The sequence below is a fragment of the Aquarana catesbeiana genome, linkage group LG06 (assembly GCF_042186555.1).
Source record: "Aquarana catesbeiana isolate 2022-GZ linkage group LG06, ASM4218655v1, whole genome shotgun sequence".
Classification (NCBI taxonomy): Eukaryota; Metazoa; Chordata; class Amphibia; order Anura; family Ranidae; genus Aquarana; species Aquarana catesbeiana.
The window spans coordinates 146,894,606-146,909,296 of record NC_133329.1 but is presented as its reverse complement, the minus strand read 5'-3'; the positions used below and the strand labels follow the sequence as shown (position 1 = coordinate 146,909,296).

The 14,691-nt window shown below is 45.0% G+C and overlaps 1 protein-coding gene across 2 annotated transcripts in view; it reads right to left on the bottom strand.

Annotated features, from left to right (window-relative positions):
* LOC141101732 (ras-related C3 botulinum toxin substrate 1) overlaps positions 1–14,398 on the bottom strand; it is a 40,662-nt gene extending 26,264 nt beyond the window's left edge. Inside the window, exon 1 of one of the 2 annotated variants that reach the window (XM_073591025.1) lies at positions 14,110–14,398. In XM_073591025.1, coding sequence (XP_073447126.1) covers positions 14,110–14,144 — 35 coding nt within the window. In that variant the 5' untranslated portion in view covers positions 14,145–14,398. The remainder of the gene's footprint in view (positions 1–14,109) is intronic. The other variant, XM_073591026.1, reaches the window with a different exon arrangement.
* Between the last annotated feature and the right edge of the window lie 293 nt (positions 14,399–14,691).

The window sequence follows — 14,691 nt, the reverse complement described above, 5'->3', positions numbered from 1 at the left end:
AATTATTGCAACACCTGAAATTTTCTGCTTATTTTTTTTCTACACTTTGAAGCCATTAGGCCAGTCCCTGACCTGAGAAAAGTAGGCAAACCAGGAATTTATCTTTTTCTAGGTCAGGGACACCTGCTTGCATTTGTCGCTCCCTTGGCAGCTGGATAAGCGACAGGTCACTTTTTAGCTGGCAACCTACATGCTGACATCTCACTGATTCAGTCTGTTAGCAACACATACAAGCAGATGAATTGTAAATTTTTGCAGTTCATACTCTAGCGAGTTCTTGCCAGCGACGGGATCACAAGTATGACAAGGGCCTAATGCTTAAAGTGATTGTAAAGTTTTTTTTCACTTTTTAAATATAACATACATGTTATACTTACCTCCTCTGTGCAACTGGTTTTGCACAGAGCAGCCCCCATCCTCTTCTCGGGTTCCGCTTCGCTGCTCCTGGCCCCTCCCTTCCATTGAGTGCCCCAACAGCAAGAAGCTTGCTATGGTGGCAACCGTGCCAAGCTGCAGCTCCGTGTGTCCATTCAGACACGGAGCTGCAGCCCAGCCCAAGCCCAACCCCACCCCCTCTCTCCTGATTGGCTGACTGACAGCCAAGGGAGCCAATGGCACCGCTGCTGTCTCAGCCAATCAGGCGGAGAGTCTTGGACGGCTAAGACACTCGTGGACATCGCTGGAGAGGGATGGGGCTCAGGTAAGCATTAGGGGGGCTGGGAAAGCTGCTACACAAATTTTTTTTTATCCTAATGCATACAATGCATAAGACCTCTTTCACACCGAGGCAGTTTTCAGATGTTTTAGCGCTAGAAATAGCACCCCTAAAGAGCCTGAAAACTGACCCCCATTCACTTTAATGTGTGCTTTCACACTGGGGCAGTGCGTTTGCAGGACAGTAAAAAAAGTTCTGCAAGCAGCATCCTTGGAGCGATATAAATAGCGCTCCAAAAACACCCCCCTGCCCATTGAAATGAATTGGCAACGCTTCCAAAGCGCCTTAACCACTTCCGGACCGCCCAGCATGGATTTACGTTGCTACTTTGATGTTAAAAACTGTTATAGCAGCAGATAGCTGCCATAACCCCGGTATTTTCTTCAACGGCGGGATCCGTCGGTAGCGGCGGAGATGATTCGATGCCATCCCCTGAGAGGCAGGCAGTCGAGTGAGGGAATGATGGATTCCACTCAACTCAATGCCATTGGATAACGGAAGGGACGTCAAATGTCACTTCTGCCTAACGGCCTTAAAAAGGGACAGTTTTGTTTTTTTTTTTTTGTTTTTTTTTTTTTTTTATATATTGCATTTAAAGTGGAGTTCCACCCAAAAATGGAACTTCTGCTGTCCGGATTCCTCCCCCCCTCCGGTGTCACATTTGGCACCTTTCAGGGGAGAGCAGATACCTGTCTAATACAGGTATTTGCTCCCACTTCCGGCGAAAGATCGCCGAAGTATCCGCCGCGATCTATGCCATGTGCGGCACCACCACCGACCCCCCCGTCTTCTGGGAGACACACAGGTCCCACAAGACAGCAGGGGCCACACAGAATGTGCACTCACGCATGAGCAATAGGGAGCCAGGCGGCTGTAAATGTGAAATCTGAGGTCTTTTTGACCCCAGATCTCTCATTAAAGAGGTCCTGTCATGCTTTTTTCTATTACAAGGGATGTCTACATTCCTTGTAGTAGGAATAAAAGTGATCCAAAAAAAAAAATAACTTTTTTTTAAAAAGGGACAGTGTAAAGATAAAAGAAAAAACCTCCCCTGAAACTAAAAACTGGTAACCTGTAGAATTCTTTAAACATTGCCTATGGAGATTAAGCGTCAAAGTCTGTCACCATTTCATGAGTGGGCGCAATTTTGAAGCATGACATGTTGGGTATCATTTACTTTGCGCAACATTATCTTTCACAATTTAAAAAAAAAATTAAAAATTGGGCCATCTTTAGCGTTCTCTTACTTTTTAATTAAAAAGTGTATTTTTCCCCCCCAAAAAAATTGCGTTTGTACACACACACACACACACACATATAGTAGTTTAACTACTTTTTAAAAAAAAAATCTTGTCTGGTCATGTGATCCAGCAGCCCTGACTTCCCTGTGTAATAAAGCACTCAATGGCTGTTCATTATCAGCATCACTGTCCGACTCCATTGTCTCCTCTCCCCTGAAGCATTCGTTCTGTGACACAGGGGAGCCATAACTGCTGGATCACATCACCGCTTTGAAACTAGGTACTGTATTTACACTCTCTTTTTTAAACAGGCCATGCAAAATAAACATGAGAGGGAGGCAACAATTTAAATAATTATTACCTTTAATTCCACATTAGCCACCTACAAAACACCTTTTTTTTTAAGTTTTATCATTTTAGTTTTCATCATCAGTACAAAAGTGCTATTGACTCAGCTTCTGATAATATGAACACAATTACACAAAGATTAGGAGATAAGATCAATTCATCTAGAAATTACTTTCAGTAGGATGTAAATAAATAGTTAATCAGCACACAGGACTAACCATGACATGCACGAAAAAAAAAAAAAATCCAACTAGACAAACAAGTCACAAATATGGAAACTTGCTTCCTGCTTCAAAATTCCCCAGTTCAGTAAACAGTTGACCTTAGGATTACAGTCAGTTCTGATAAAGTAACTGTTAAGTGACCAGTCCTTCACTTCCCCCTACTAAAAAACAGGTTTGGGTTTTGGGACAAATTAGAACATTCATATTTCAATTCATGCTGGACACTGGTTAGACTTTTTCCCTATCAACTGTGTTCCGTCTAATAAGCCAATGCACACACAAACACTTCCCTAACATGACTGCAGATCCTACCTGAAAGCTTTCTATAAGGGTTTCTTATTCCAGGTCTAAAAAAGCATAACTTTACCCATACCAACCTGTCTAAAAAATAAATGTTAACAAGCAGCATACATTCCACATTATTAAATTACGCTACAAAAATTAGTGGGTGCTGTAAATAGCCTCCGGCATGGACTCTGTTTCTTCTTGCCGGAGGCTGCCATTTTGCTAAAGTTCAAAGCCCCCCGACCTCTAGGGGCTCTGATTTTCAGCACAGTGTCAAAAAATCGAGAGCAACTGAGCATGTGCAGAGAGTGAATTACTGGATTTTAAAAACAGACACTTATTTTAAATGTTTTACATAGCTATACCTGCAAAAAAAGGGCAAGACTGACAAGATCCAGCAACCCTTAATTTTCTGACTTAAGTTCCATTTTAAAGTGGTATTAATTTATAATATCTTTACTAAATCCCCCAAAGGCCCTCAAGAAGTGTCCAGAATAGTTAGATACAAAGAAGAATATAGCCCCGATATCTCCATAAATAGTACCTGTCACGTGCCCTCGATACCACATTTGCTTGTTAGTCCCCTTGTGATAGCTATAAGGCTACATGTACACTAGCCTACCATGACTGCAGCCGCGTAAAAAGGTAAAGCGTGTTTTTTTCCACGGGCTGCGGTCAAAACGTTCCCACCCTGAACACAATTCTTCCGCGTTCAGGAGAGGGAGGTTTAACCTCACCTAAAACGCGGCAGCTCCTACACTCTGCTAAAAGCCCATGTGTATGTGGGGACACAGGCTTTTATGGAGATGAGTTTAGGAGCTTTGGCAAGGGAAATAAACAAAAAACACAAAAAAAAACACAACACACCAAACGCTCCTAAACTCACGTTTGGGAGCTGCCAGTTTACATGAAAACGAAGGTTAAAATAAAAAAAAAATTTGCGAACAGGTAATATTTTTCGTTCACTAATGTGCGCTGACAAAGCAGCACTGGTTGGCACTGTTGAGACTGCATTGATAATCAGGACACTGATAATCAAATGCCCTGATTATCAGTGTACATGTCCCTTTTAGAGAAGCCAGTTATCGGCTCTCTTCTCCTCATGCTGTCAGCATGGGAAAAAAAAAAAAAAAAACATAGTTTTTACATCCATGATCAGCTGTCATTGGACACAGCTGATCATGTGGTAAAGAGCTGCTGATTGGCTCTTTACCTCAATGTGTGATCAGCAGTGTCCCCCAGACAGTGTGATCACAGAGCGCGCCGCCCATGATCAAGGGAGGCCGTCATAGGATGGCCTCTTAGAACTAGCCGGCCATGTTGTAGCTGTCATTCGGCTATAGCAGTGGTTCTCAACTCCGGTCCTCAGGACCCACCAACAGGCCAGGTTTGTAAGATAGCTGAAATACATCACAGGTGATATCATTTGCTGCTCAGTGATTGCAGCATTCTAGTCTGCAACTCCCCAAGGTAATACTTAAAATCTGGCCTGTTGGTGGGTCCCGAGGACTGGAGTTGAGAACCACTGGGCTATAGTGTGGTCAGCAAGTGGTTAAAATTATTTTTCCTGGAAATAAGCGAGAAGAGACATGTAATGTCTCTTACCTGCCTTTTCACATACCCCTGTAGAATGCACGCCAAGCTGCGCATGGGCAGCCAGTTTACATTGTGGCACACTGCCTGTGTGCCAGGATGTGCAGTCATCCCGCGCAGGCCAATCAAGATGACTGAAGACTGGCTCCCAGAAGCAGCCAGGGAGAAGATGCCAGTGCAGGACCTTGTGGGCATCAAACCATTGGAACAGAGTACTTTTGCCTTTAGTTCAGTTTTAAAGGATAAGTTCACCTTTTAAAAAAAATAAATGTATATTTCTGTAGGTAAAAAAAAAAAAATATACACATTTACTTTTTTCTCCTCGGGAACCCACAGAGCACTGCACCACAATCAGCAGGGGGGATGGGGGTGCGGGGACTGATGCTCAGTAATGTTACACCCTAAATACAGGTGTGACATGTTACCAAAAGGTGAACAGGCTTTAAATCTGTCTTGATATCAGTCACCTATCTTTTGCACATCAGCAAATAGGACTTAATCTGGCTCTGCACATGAGCCAATAGTAAACATGCAAAGACTGAAATGGAAAGCAGAGTAGTTGCTGACTTATGAGTGTTTTGCTGCTTCTTCTAAGACCCCTCAGTGAGCATTACCAGTGATGACAGATAAAACCTAGCATAGGTGCATGAAGTGCATTACAGATCACCCCAGTGAAAATTTGTAATTACCATCAAATGATTAATGCAAATACTGAAGGTGAATTCTAAACTACTAAGGTCAGCCATAGAAGAGGCAATTTTCTTTCCTACAAGCATGAAAATGGCTCGATTCCTCCATCAGCACTGACTGCCCTCCCACGGAGCCATTGTGTTCTCCCAGCAGTGGGTGGGGAAAGCCATCCCCGCCAGAAGAACATAGCGACTATTGCTAACAGCCGCTGGCAATCACATGTAAAATCCAGCAGGCTGGTTGTACCCAAGGTGATCGATCAACTTGGATACATTCACCTGCCCATACATGGTTCAACCAGCCAAGATCCGAACCATCTATAGCCGGCTTTACTAGTATTTCAGACCACTTTATCTATCTGACAGACAATTTATTCAATTAGAAAATAATTGGAACAGGAAGTTTCAAATAAGCTGTTTCCCCATGAACAGGGGAGGTACATTCAAACATGCAGAACAGCCACATCTAAACCTGACTTAATCCACCTAGAATCTATATTAAAGTTAAGCAGGGAGCGGCCGAGATGCGAACCATGTATTGTCAAGGCTGATTATGCCCAAATTGATCCATCGATCGACCTGCGTACAACCAGCATGTTGGCTTTCTAGCATGCAATTATTGTCAGGGGCTATAGCTGCTAGCAATAATTGTGTTCTCCCAGCAGGGATGGCTCCCTGCGCCATGGTTGCAGCAAATAAAATTGCATAATTTATGTCCTACCTAAGCCTGCAGCCATTGACATGAGTGCAGTCTGAACTAATGCAGAAAAAAAAAAAAAAAAATTAAATCACCAAATTAGCACGAACACCATGAAAACGTGTCAGCTTACATACAGACCTTAAAGGGTAAGTTCACCTTTACAGAAAATCTGTAAGGTGAACTTACACAGGATCCCCTCCTCACCGATACCCCCACCCATCCCAGTTCCACTGACCTGGAGCGCGGCAATCACCCTCTAGGAGACATCGGGTCGCTGTCTCACCAGTCCGGGGGTTAGAAATCCCCCGGAGCTTAATCTCCGAAATGTACCTCGTAAGGAGGTACGTTTAGGAGCGTTCTAATTGGTCAGCGCCATCACATGGGCAACGCCAACCAATCAGAACCCGCATAGCCCGTCCTGTCACCACAGGTGAAGAGGAGAGAAAGCTGTGGGGATTTCGAATCCCTGGACGGTACAGTGGCAATACGATCTGTCAGTGCAGGTGATCGCCAGACTCCAGGTTAGCGGGACGGGTGCGATGGGGAGAGGGGCCAGTGCAAGTTCACCTTACAGATTTTCTGTAAAGGTGAACTTACACTTTAACCACTTGCAGACCGCCCACCATACATTTAATGTGGCAGGACGGCCGCTCTGTGCCACATCACGTACCTAGTACGTGAGCTGACACCTCCGTGTCTGGGGCACGCGTGACGGCAGCGACCCGCTCCTGCTGTCATCACACACAGTGGGAGCCCAACAGCAAGTACCACGGACTATGTCCGCCAGCACCCGATGATTACACAGGAAAAACAATCTGCCTATGTAAACAAGGCAGATTGTCCTTCTGTCAGAAGGGAAGGTATTGATCCTGCGTTACTGCAAAGAAGGAACAGGATCTTTACATTTTTTTTTAGCACTGATCTCTGTATTGGTGTCACTGGTCCCCAGTGTCAAGTGTCATTTAGGTGTCCGATTTCTCCACTGCAATACCGCAGTCCCACTAAGTCGCTGATCGCCATTACTAAATAAAAGAAAAATCCCCATAGTTTGTAGACGCTATAACATATGTAGCAGAGTACATATTAAATGTGTACACAAGTCCGTCAGACAAAAGACCAAAGTACAAACACGCATGCTTGGAAGCAAGGACGAGCCAGAAGCGGTCGGTCTTGTAAACTAGCGTTCATAATGGAGAATTAACATTCGTGACGCGGACCAAGTGGACATGCATCCACCCACATCTTGTCGAGACAGTAAAAGTGGACCTGGACACAAACTTTTCCTGTTTGAGTACTGCGGTAAGTTTTTGATCTGTGTACCATATTCATACACATTTGGTTTCAGATGACCATCCAGCTGTTGTGTGTTTTAACATTCTCACATCTGCATTACCCTACTTCATGCAAAACCTTGGGAGGCTAAGTTTTTACTGTATCTGTCTTATAAAGAATTTAAAAAAAAGAAAAAGGAAAAACAGACTGCCAGAATGCCAAAGGGAAAAGGGGCCTAAAGAGACTGTCCCTTTGCCCATACAGGGCACAGCAACCCAACGCCCGCATACTATTTCCCCATGGCATTTTGCAGGGTAAAGTGCCTGCATCATTAACCACTTCAGCTCCGGAAGGTTTTACCCCCCTCCTGACCATTTTTTGCGATACAGCACTGCGTTGCTTTAACTGACAATTGCGCAGTCGTTGGACACTGCACCCAAATAAAATTTATGTCCTTTTTCCCCTACAAATAGGAAATTTTGGTGGTATTTGGTCACCTCTGCGGTTTTTATTTTTTGCGCTATAAACAAAAAAAGGACAATTTTGAAAAAAAAATATTTTTTACTTTCTACTATAAAAAAAAAACACAAAATATAAAAAAAAAAAAAAAAATTAAAATCCCAATAAGCGTAAATAGATTTGCACAAAAGTTATTGTGTCTACAAATTATGGGATAGATTTAGGGACTTTATTTTTTTTATATTGTTTTTACTAGTAATGGCGGTGATCAGTGATTTTTAGAGGGACTGCGGTGGACAAATCTGAAACTAAGTGACACTTTTTGGGGACCAGTGCTATACAAAGAAAAAAAAAAAAAAGCACTGTCACTGTATAAATGACACTGGCAGGGAAGGGGTTAACACCAGGGGCGATCAAAGGGTTAAGTGTGCTCCTAGTGAGTGCTTTCTAACCGCGGGGGGAGTGCTGACACTGGAGGAAAACAGATCCGTGTTTCTGCTTAGCAGAAACACAAGATCTCCATTTACCTCTTTGGCAGAACAATGGTCTGCCTTGTTTACATAGACAGACCGCCATCAGACCTGCTGAGTCCAATCACAGCCGGAGCAGGGCTCTGGCGGCACGTGCGCCCCAGAGCAGGAACAAGAAATGACGTACAGGTACGTGACTTTGCACTAAAGGGCCGCCCTGTCGCAGTACTTGTACGTGGGGTGGTCCTTAAGCAGTTAAAGTGGTTGTTAAGGCACTTAGTGTTCTTTTTACAATCCCCTCTGTTATAGTAAATGTCCCCAGTGTATGTGTTTTTTAAAAATACGCTTGTATTAGGCCTTATTTTAGAGCGCTGCTCATGTGACCGGGCGCCTCTCTCGAACTAACAGCTTCACCGGGCAGGGCCAAGAATCCCCCACTGGCGTCAGCCAGGAGGAGAGAGGCGGACGGTCACATGAGCGCCGCTATGAAAAAAAAGGTATACAGCGGCTTATAAAAAAAAAAAAAATACATACACTGGGGACACTTACTATAACAGAGAGGATCATAGAAGGAACACTCAGTTACAATGGTAGCAGCAGAAGGGGAGGGCTGGGGAGGGGACGGAGCTGACAGGTGGGAGCTGCAAATGTGGGCACCGGAGGCACGTAAACGACCCAGGGTGGTGTCTAGGCTTAGCAACCATGATAAACCGTGGTCAGTTTACAGGAGTGGGGGCAGAACCGGGCAGGAACAGCGAGGTTCCCCCAACCCCCCCAACACCACTTACCTGAGGTCCCTCTCTATCCAGCAATGTCCACGAGTGTCTCGGCAATCCAAGATTCTCCTTTCTGATTGGCTGAGACAGCAGCAGCCCTATTGGCTCCCACTGCTGTCAATCAAAGTCAGCTAGCCAATCAGCGGAGAGAGGGGGTGGGGGCTGGGTCAGGGCTACATGTCTGAATGAACACAGGGCAGGAGTGACCCCACAAGCTGCTTGCTGTGTGGGCACTTGACAGGAGGGAGGGGCCAGGATCACAGAAGAAGGGACCCGAGAAGAGGATATGGGCTGCTCTGTTCAAATCCAATGCAACATAGCAGGTAAGCATAACATGTTTGTTATTTTTATAGGGGAAAAAAAAATAAAAGATAAAACTAGACTTTACATCACTTTAAAGCGTTTATATACCCTCGTTTTATTTTTACCTAGCGGCAGTGTTAATTTTGTTAACTAAAACATTTTAGTCAACTAAAATACGAAAAAACAAAATGAGAGGACTAAAATGGCATTTTAGTCAAAAGACTGACTAAAACTACCGGTAAATTGAAATTTGACATAAAAAATGAACACTGGTCTGTAGTGCATGTTCATACCTCAATACCATAAATAAGATATTAGATTTTCCACTCCAGCAGTATATAATGAGTTTGGAAATTGTAGAGAAAGGTTAACTACGGCATTACAATTTAATTACACCCATTATATTTTAGACGACTAAAATGAGTTTTAGTTGACTAAATACGACTAAAACAATTGCAGAAGACTAAAATGGGTAAAAACTAAAATGCCATTTTAGTCCTAAGACCAAGACTAAAACTAAATCAAAATTTACTGTCAAAATTAACGCTGCCTACATGTAAGCCTATAATAAGGCTCACCTGTAGGTAAAATGAATATCTCCTAAACCTGTATAGTTTAGGAGATATTCAATTTGAATGCAGCCGCTGATATCAGCGGCGCATGCACTGTGAAGGCCCGGCAGACGCTGCCGGACCTTGTCGGGAAGAAGACTACCGCGCGCATGCGCGGGAGCGACGTAATCTCGGCTCCGGCCACCCAGAAGAAACGCCAAGGGGAAATGTCAGCTCCCTCGGCGTGGACTGGGATCAACACCTCGTTCTAAGGTGTTTCATAATGAGCTAGCATACTAGCTCATTATGCCTTTGCCTTACAGGTTTTTTTGTAAAAAAAAAAAAAAAAAAAAAAATTTGTGCGGGTATACAACCGCTTTAAGGGAGCAGGATTCTTTTTTTCTTTTTTTGGGTAACAATCATTTTAAAGTGGAGTTCCACCCAAAAGTGGAACTTCCGCTTTAAAGACTCTTTACCCCCTGAAATGCCACATTTGGCATGCCTTTTTTTTTTTTTTTTTTTTCGGGGGGGGGGGGGCCGGTACCTAGCTTTGACAGGTACCCAGCTCCCACTGATGGCGCAGAGGAGAAGTTCTCCTCCTCCCCCCCTTGCAATCTTCTGGGACACATCACAGGTCCCAGAAGATTGCCCGGCCATTCAGAAAACGCAGCACGACTCACGCATGCGCAGTGCACACCCGGCTGTGAAGCCGCAAGCTGTCACAGCCAGGTGCCCACACTTGCAATGCCGGAGAAAAGAAGAAGGAGAGAAGCGAGGCTTCCAGCGGCCGTATCGCTGGACCATGGGACATTTTTCGTAGCTGCTGACTTTCAAACACCAAAATGGGTGGAACTACGCTTTAAGCTACACATACTTTAAAAATCACACCTTCATTTTTGCTCATCTGCTTTGTGTGGTGAGATGCCATTTTACATAGCACCCCAACACAACAGAGCTGCATTCTAGTAAACCAGTTGTGTACTGCACTAGAAGAGGAAAAAAAAGGGGGGTAAGGAAGATGGGCAGTGTTAATGGGTCAAAACAATGGGCTGCCATCTTCCTTACCATTATACTTGTTTTTTTGTGTTATGTCAACCCACGCGTGTGGGGTTTTTAAATTATGTTGATCCTCTGCACTTTGATGTTTTGTAAAAAATGTATAAAATTGACAATTGAATAATAAAAAAAAAAAAATAGTAATGGGCTGCCTTACCACAGCACATGTTAACACGTGTAAGATGTAAAACCAGCATTTGAACTTCACCATTTTTTACTGTCTCTACTAAAATATTTTACTAATTGTTTTTCCAGAGCAATAAACCTAGGAAAAAAAACCCTCATATAGAGCATATAGCATTTTTTTTCATAGTACTAGCGGCGCATTTCCTTAATGTAATAATTTCCTAATCTCCAATAATCTAAAATAAGGTACACAGGCATCACCTAGTCCTAGGAGTTCATGAGCCACAGGAACAAGTTTTAAAATGAAGAATATAAAAGATATACTAATCAATACCACTTGTATAAGGCCCCTTTCACACATGCGGATCCAAATTCAGCCATCCGTATCTGTACTCTGTGCAGGGACGGACCTGTCAGATCTCCGCTCTCCTCTATGGGGGGGGGGGAGGGGGGGGAGATCAATCGATTTCGGACCGCCTGTCTGCTTTCACCTGATCTACCAGGCGGATGTAAAACAGGGTTTTTACCCGTCTGGATTTTGCGGAGCGGATGTCAGCGGACATGTGACCGCTGACATCCGTCGCTCCATAGAGATGTATTGAGCGACCGTTCAGATCCGCTGAAAAAACTGACTAGCGGATCTGGACGGTCCACACGTGTGAAAGAGCTGAATCTTTCAGGACAAAAGCAGATAAAGCGAAGTCTTGCATGTCCTCAAGTCTTTTTGTCCATAAAACATACCTAGGAGGAGAAACCTGCACTTTGCCACCTGTAAAGGTTAGTGGCTCAGGCTGGGACTGGCACTGCTTGACGTTGTGTATGGGGGAAGTGATGTGTTGTAACAACGCATTGTACAGTTTACATTTTTCAGAACTATAAGCACAGAAAATGACACTTCAATCAACTCTGAGGTTTGTCGTGTTGGAATGCTGCATTTTTATGCAGCACACATGTATGGACGTGAACAGAGCACATGGTAAACAATTGTGTTTAATGCCAGGTACACACGGCAAGTTAGTTTTGTTCAACCCAGGGGCTGAAAAGGAAAAAAAAAAAAAAAAATTAGGTCTCTACTAACTATGCAACATTAGTACAGCAATCTCCCAGCTGTGCTACTGTGTTCTAACAGGGGATTTGCCAGTGCGAACCAGGCAGTGCTTGCAGCCATTGGCTGAGAGTGCTGATAGGTTGCTGGTTTTCCATCATAGTCGTTCGACACAAGCTAGTTGTGAGATTGGCTTCTGTTGGAGAAGGGAAGGACCTGTACACACAGGCCAAATGTCAGCCGGTTTCTACAGTATCTATAGTACCGGTTGACAGCAGCCTATGTTCAGCCCCTGTGTAGGGAGCTTTAGGTTCCATGGTATTGATCTGTGTGTGAATGAGCTGTCAGAGAAAAACAAGCAGCACCCGGTTAGGTTGGAGGCCATTCTCTCCAGAGCCATAACGTCTGAAGTTTAACTCTTTCAATGGCGTCTCATCTCTTAGCACAAAACCAACCCTATTCTAGAATATTGAGCAAAATGAAGCTCCCAACTACAGAACAGGCAACTTTTAAACACAGATCATTTCAAGCTGCTCTGGATTGCGGATCTCTGCTGCACTCTGCAGAGGCCTGATAAGCGCCATCTGACAACCGAGCCGTGTACTGAGTGATTCAAGAAAGATAATCAGCTCTCATCAAGTGCTCTTTACCACTCTGATTTTCTAACACGTTGAAAATCTCTGCAACTGATTTTTTTCCCCCACAGTGAACAGCCCGCTTGCCGCATGTGCGCCATATCCAAGGATAGGCAATCAGCACGGTCTACAATCTCATGGGGGGCTCATTTACACTAACATGCACCTGCGCTGGACTCCATTGTGTATCAACAGTGCAATGTGTTCTTACAATTCATTTCACCATTTACCTTTTTGTCCACTCTTTATATGTCAGATAAACTATGGAACGACACAACTGTCAAACACGGCCATGTGAAAAAAACTGTCTGCTGCAATGCACATCATTGACACAGAGCATTAATAGGCACTTGTAAGGCTTCAAAACCGCAGCTGAAATGCCTGCTTTTGATGCTAGTGTAATATTAGCCTAAGGCCTTGTTCACACTGGTATTAGAAAGGCATTTGTGATGCGTTTTTGCCGCTTCCCGAATGCCTAGCAAAGCAGCATACAGCGGATAATATAGACAGCAGACAGAGCTGCTCACATTTGAAAAACATGTATCGTTTGCTGCAAAAAAAAAAAAAAAAAATTAAGCTACATGTGGAGTCTGGAAAGCATTGAAGCAAGTCAACTCCTTCCACTTAGGTCTACGGTAAACGCGACTGAAGCCTCTACAGCACGCTTGACAAGCGTTTATTAAATATCAGTGAAGTGGCGCTTTACAACCCCCCCAAAACACCTCCTTTCATGTAAACGCAGTGCAAAACACAAAAGCAGCACATGTGCCCTCATGGCATTTACAGCACATTTCAGATGCGTTTAGAAAGCGCTACTGGCTGAGCCGGTAACACAAGAATCCATACAACAGAAAACCAAACGCATCAAAACATGATAGGATCATTATTAAGGGTATCATGGGATCTAAGATTCCCGAGCACATTATAAATAAGCCCTACCAATGTGAGCTGGGCACACAGAGAACAATCATACCCAGGATCCATACAGATCACCAGACATGATGTGGATGAGCCCCACCGGGCACAGTCTATGATCAGCCTGATGTACTGCACTAGAGGATCTCCAGCCTTCCCCAGGAGATGAAACATGTCACCTCATTGGCTGCCAGTGTCTGCCCCCTAGTGTCTGGGGTGATAGAGAGAGATAAGACATGTCACCTCATTGGCTGCCAGTGTCTGCCCCCTAGTGTCTGGGGTGATAGAGAGAGATAAGACATGTCACCTCATTGGCTGCCAGTGTCTGCCCCCTAGTGTCTGGGGTGATAGAGAGAGATAAGACATGTCACCTCATTGGCTGCCAGTGTCTGCCCCCTAGTGTCTGGGGTGATAGAGAGAGATAAGACATGTCACCTCATTGGCTGCCAGTGTCTGCCCCCTAGTGTCTGGGGTGATAGGGGCAGCCAATGAGGTGACATGTCTTGTCTCTCTCTATCTGCCCCCTAGTGTCTGGGGTGATAGAGAGAGATAAGACATGTCACCTCATTGGCTGCCAGTGTCTGCCCCCTAGTGTCTGGGGTGATAGAGAGAGATAAGACATGTCACCTCATTGGCTGCCAGTGTCTGCCCCCTAGTGTCCCGGGTGATATATAGAGGGAGAAGTGATGGCAGAGCCTCTACTCACCCGTCTCCGACCACCACACACTTGATGGCCTGCATGGCTGCTCGCCGTCCGGGAAATAAAAGGGAACAAAATAAAAAAATAAAGCCCCGAGGCGGCGCAGAGGAGCCCTGGACTGGCTAGGAGGGTCCCCGGCGCTGAGGTGTGCCCCGGTCCGGTGACGCCGGCTGTCCCTGAACGAACGTGTGAGAGGAGAAGCGTCAGAATGCGGCCACCACCCAGAGCCCGACCATCAAACACCTCAACAAGATACAGGAAGCGCTGTGCCCGCGTCACTACCGGCCTCGCCTTGAAACGCCGCGGGAGCGCGCTGGGTGCGCCCAGGCGACAGTGGCCGCGCTCGGAGGGGTTGACGTCATAGGGGAAAGCGCGGGCAAGGGGCGTGCTGGTGTGTTGTGTTTACAGGCTGAGGGAATCCGACCCCTCAGGGGAAATCCGCTCCCTTCCTCATCACATACCATTCATAATAAACCTCCTCCTCTCCGAGAACATGACATGATAATGAGAGTCCTGGCCACGTTGTATTAGTGTGGAGGGTGACTTCCTGGAGGAGATCTAGAGAATAATACTGGAGACAGACAAGGG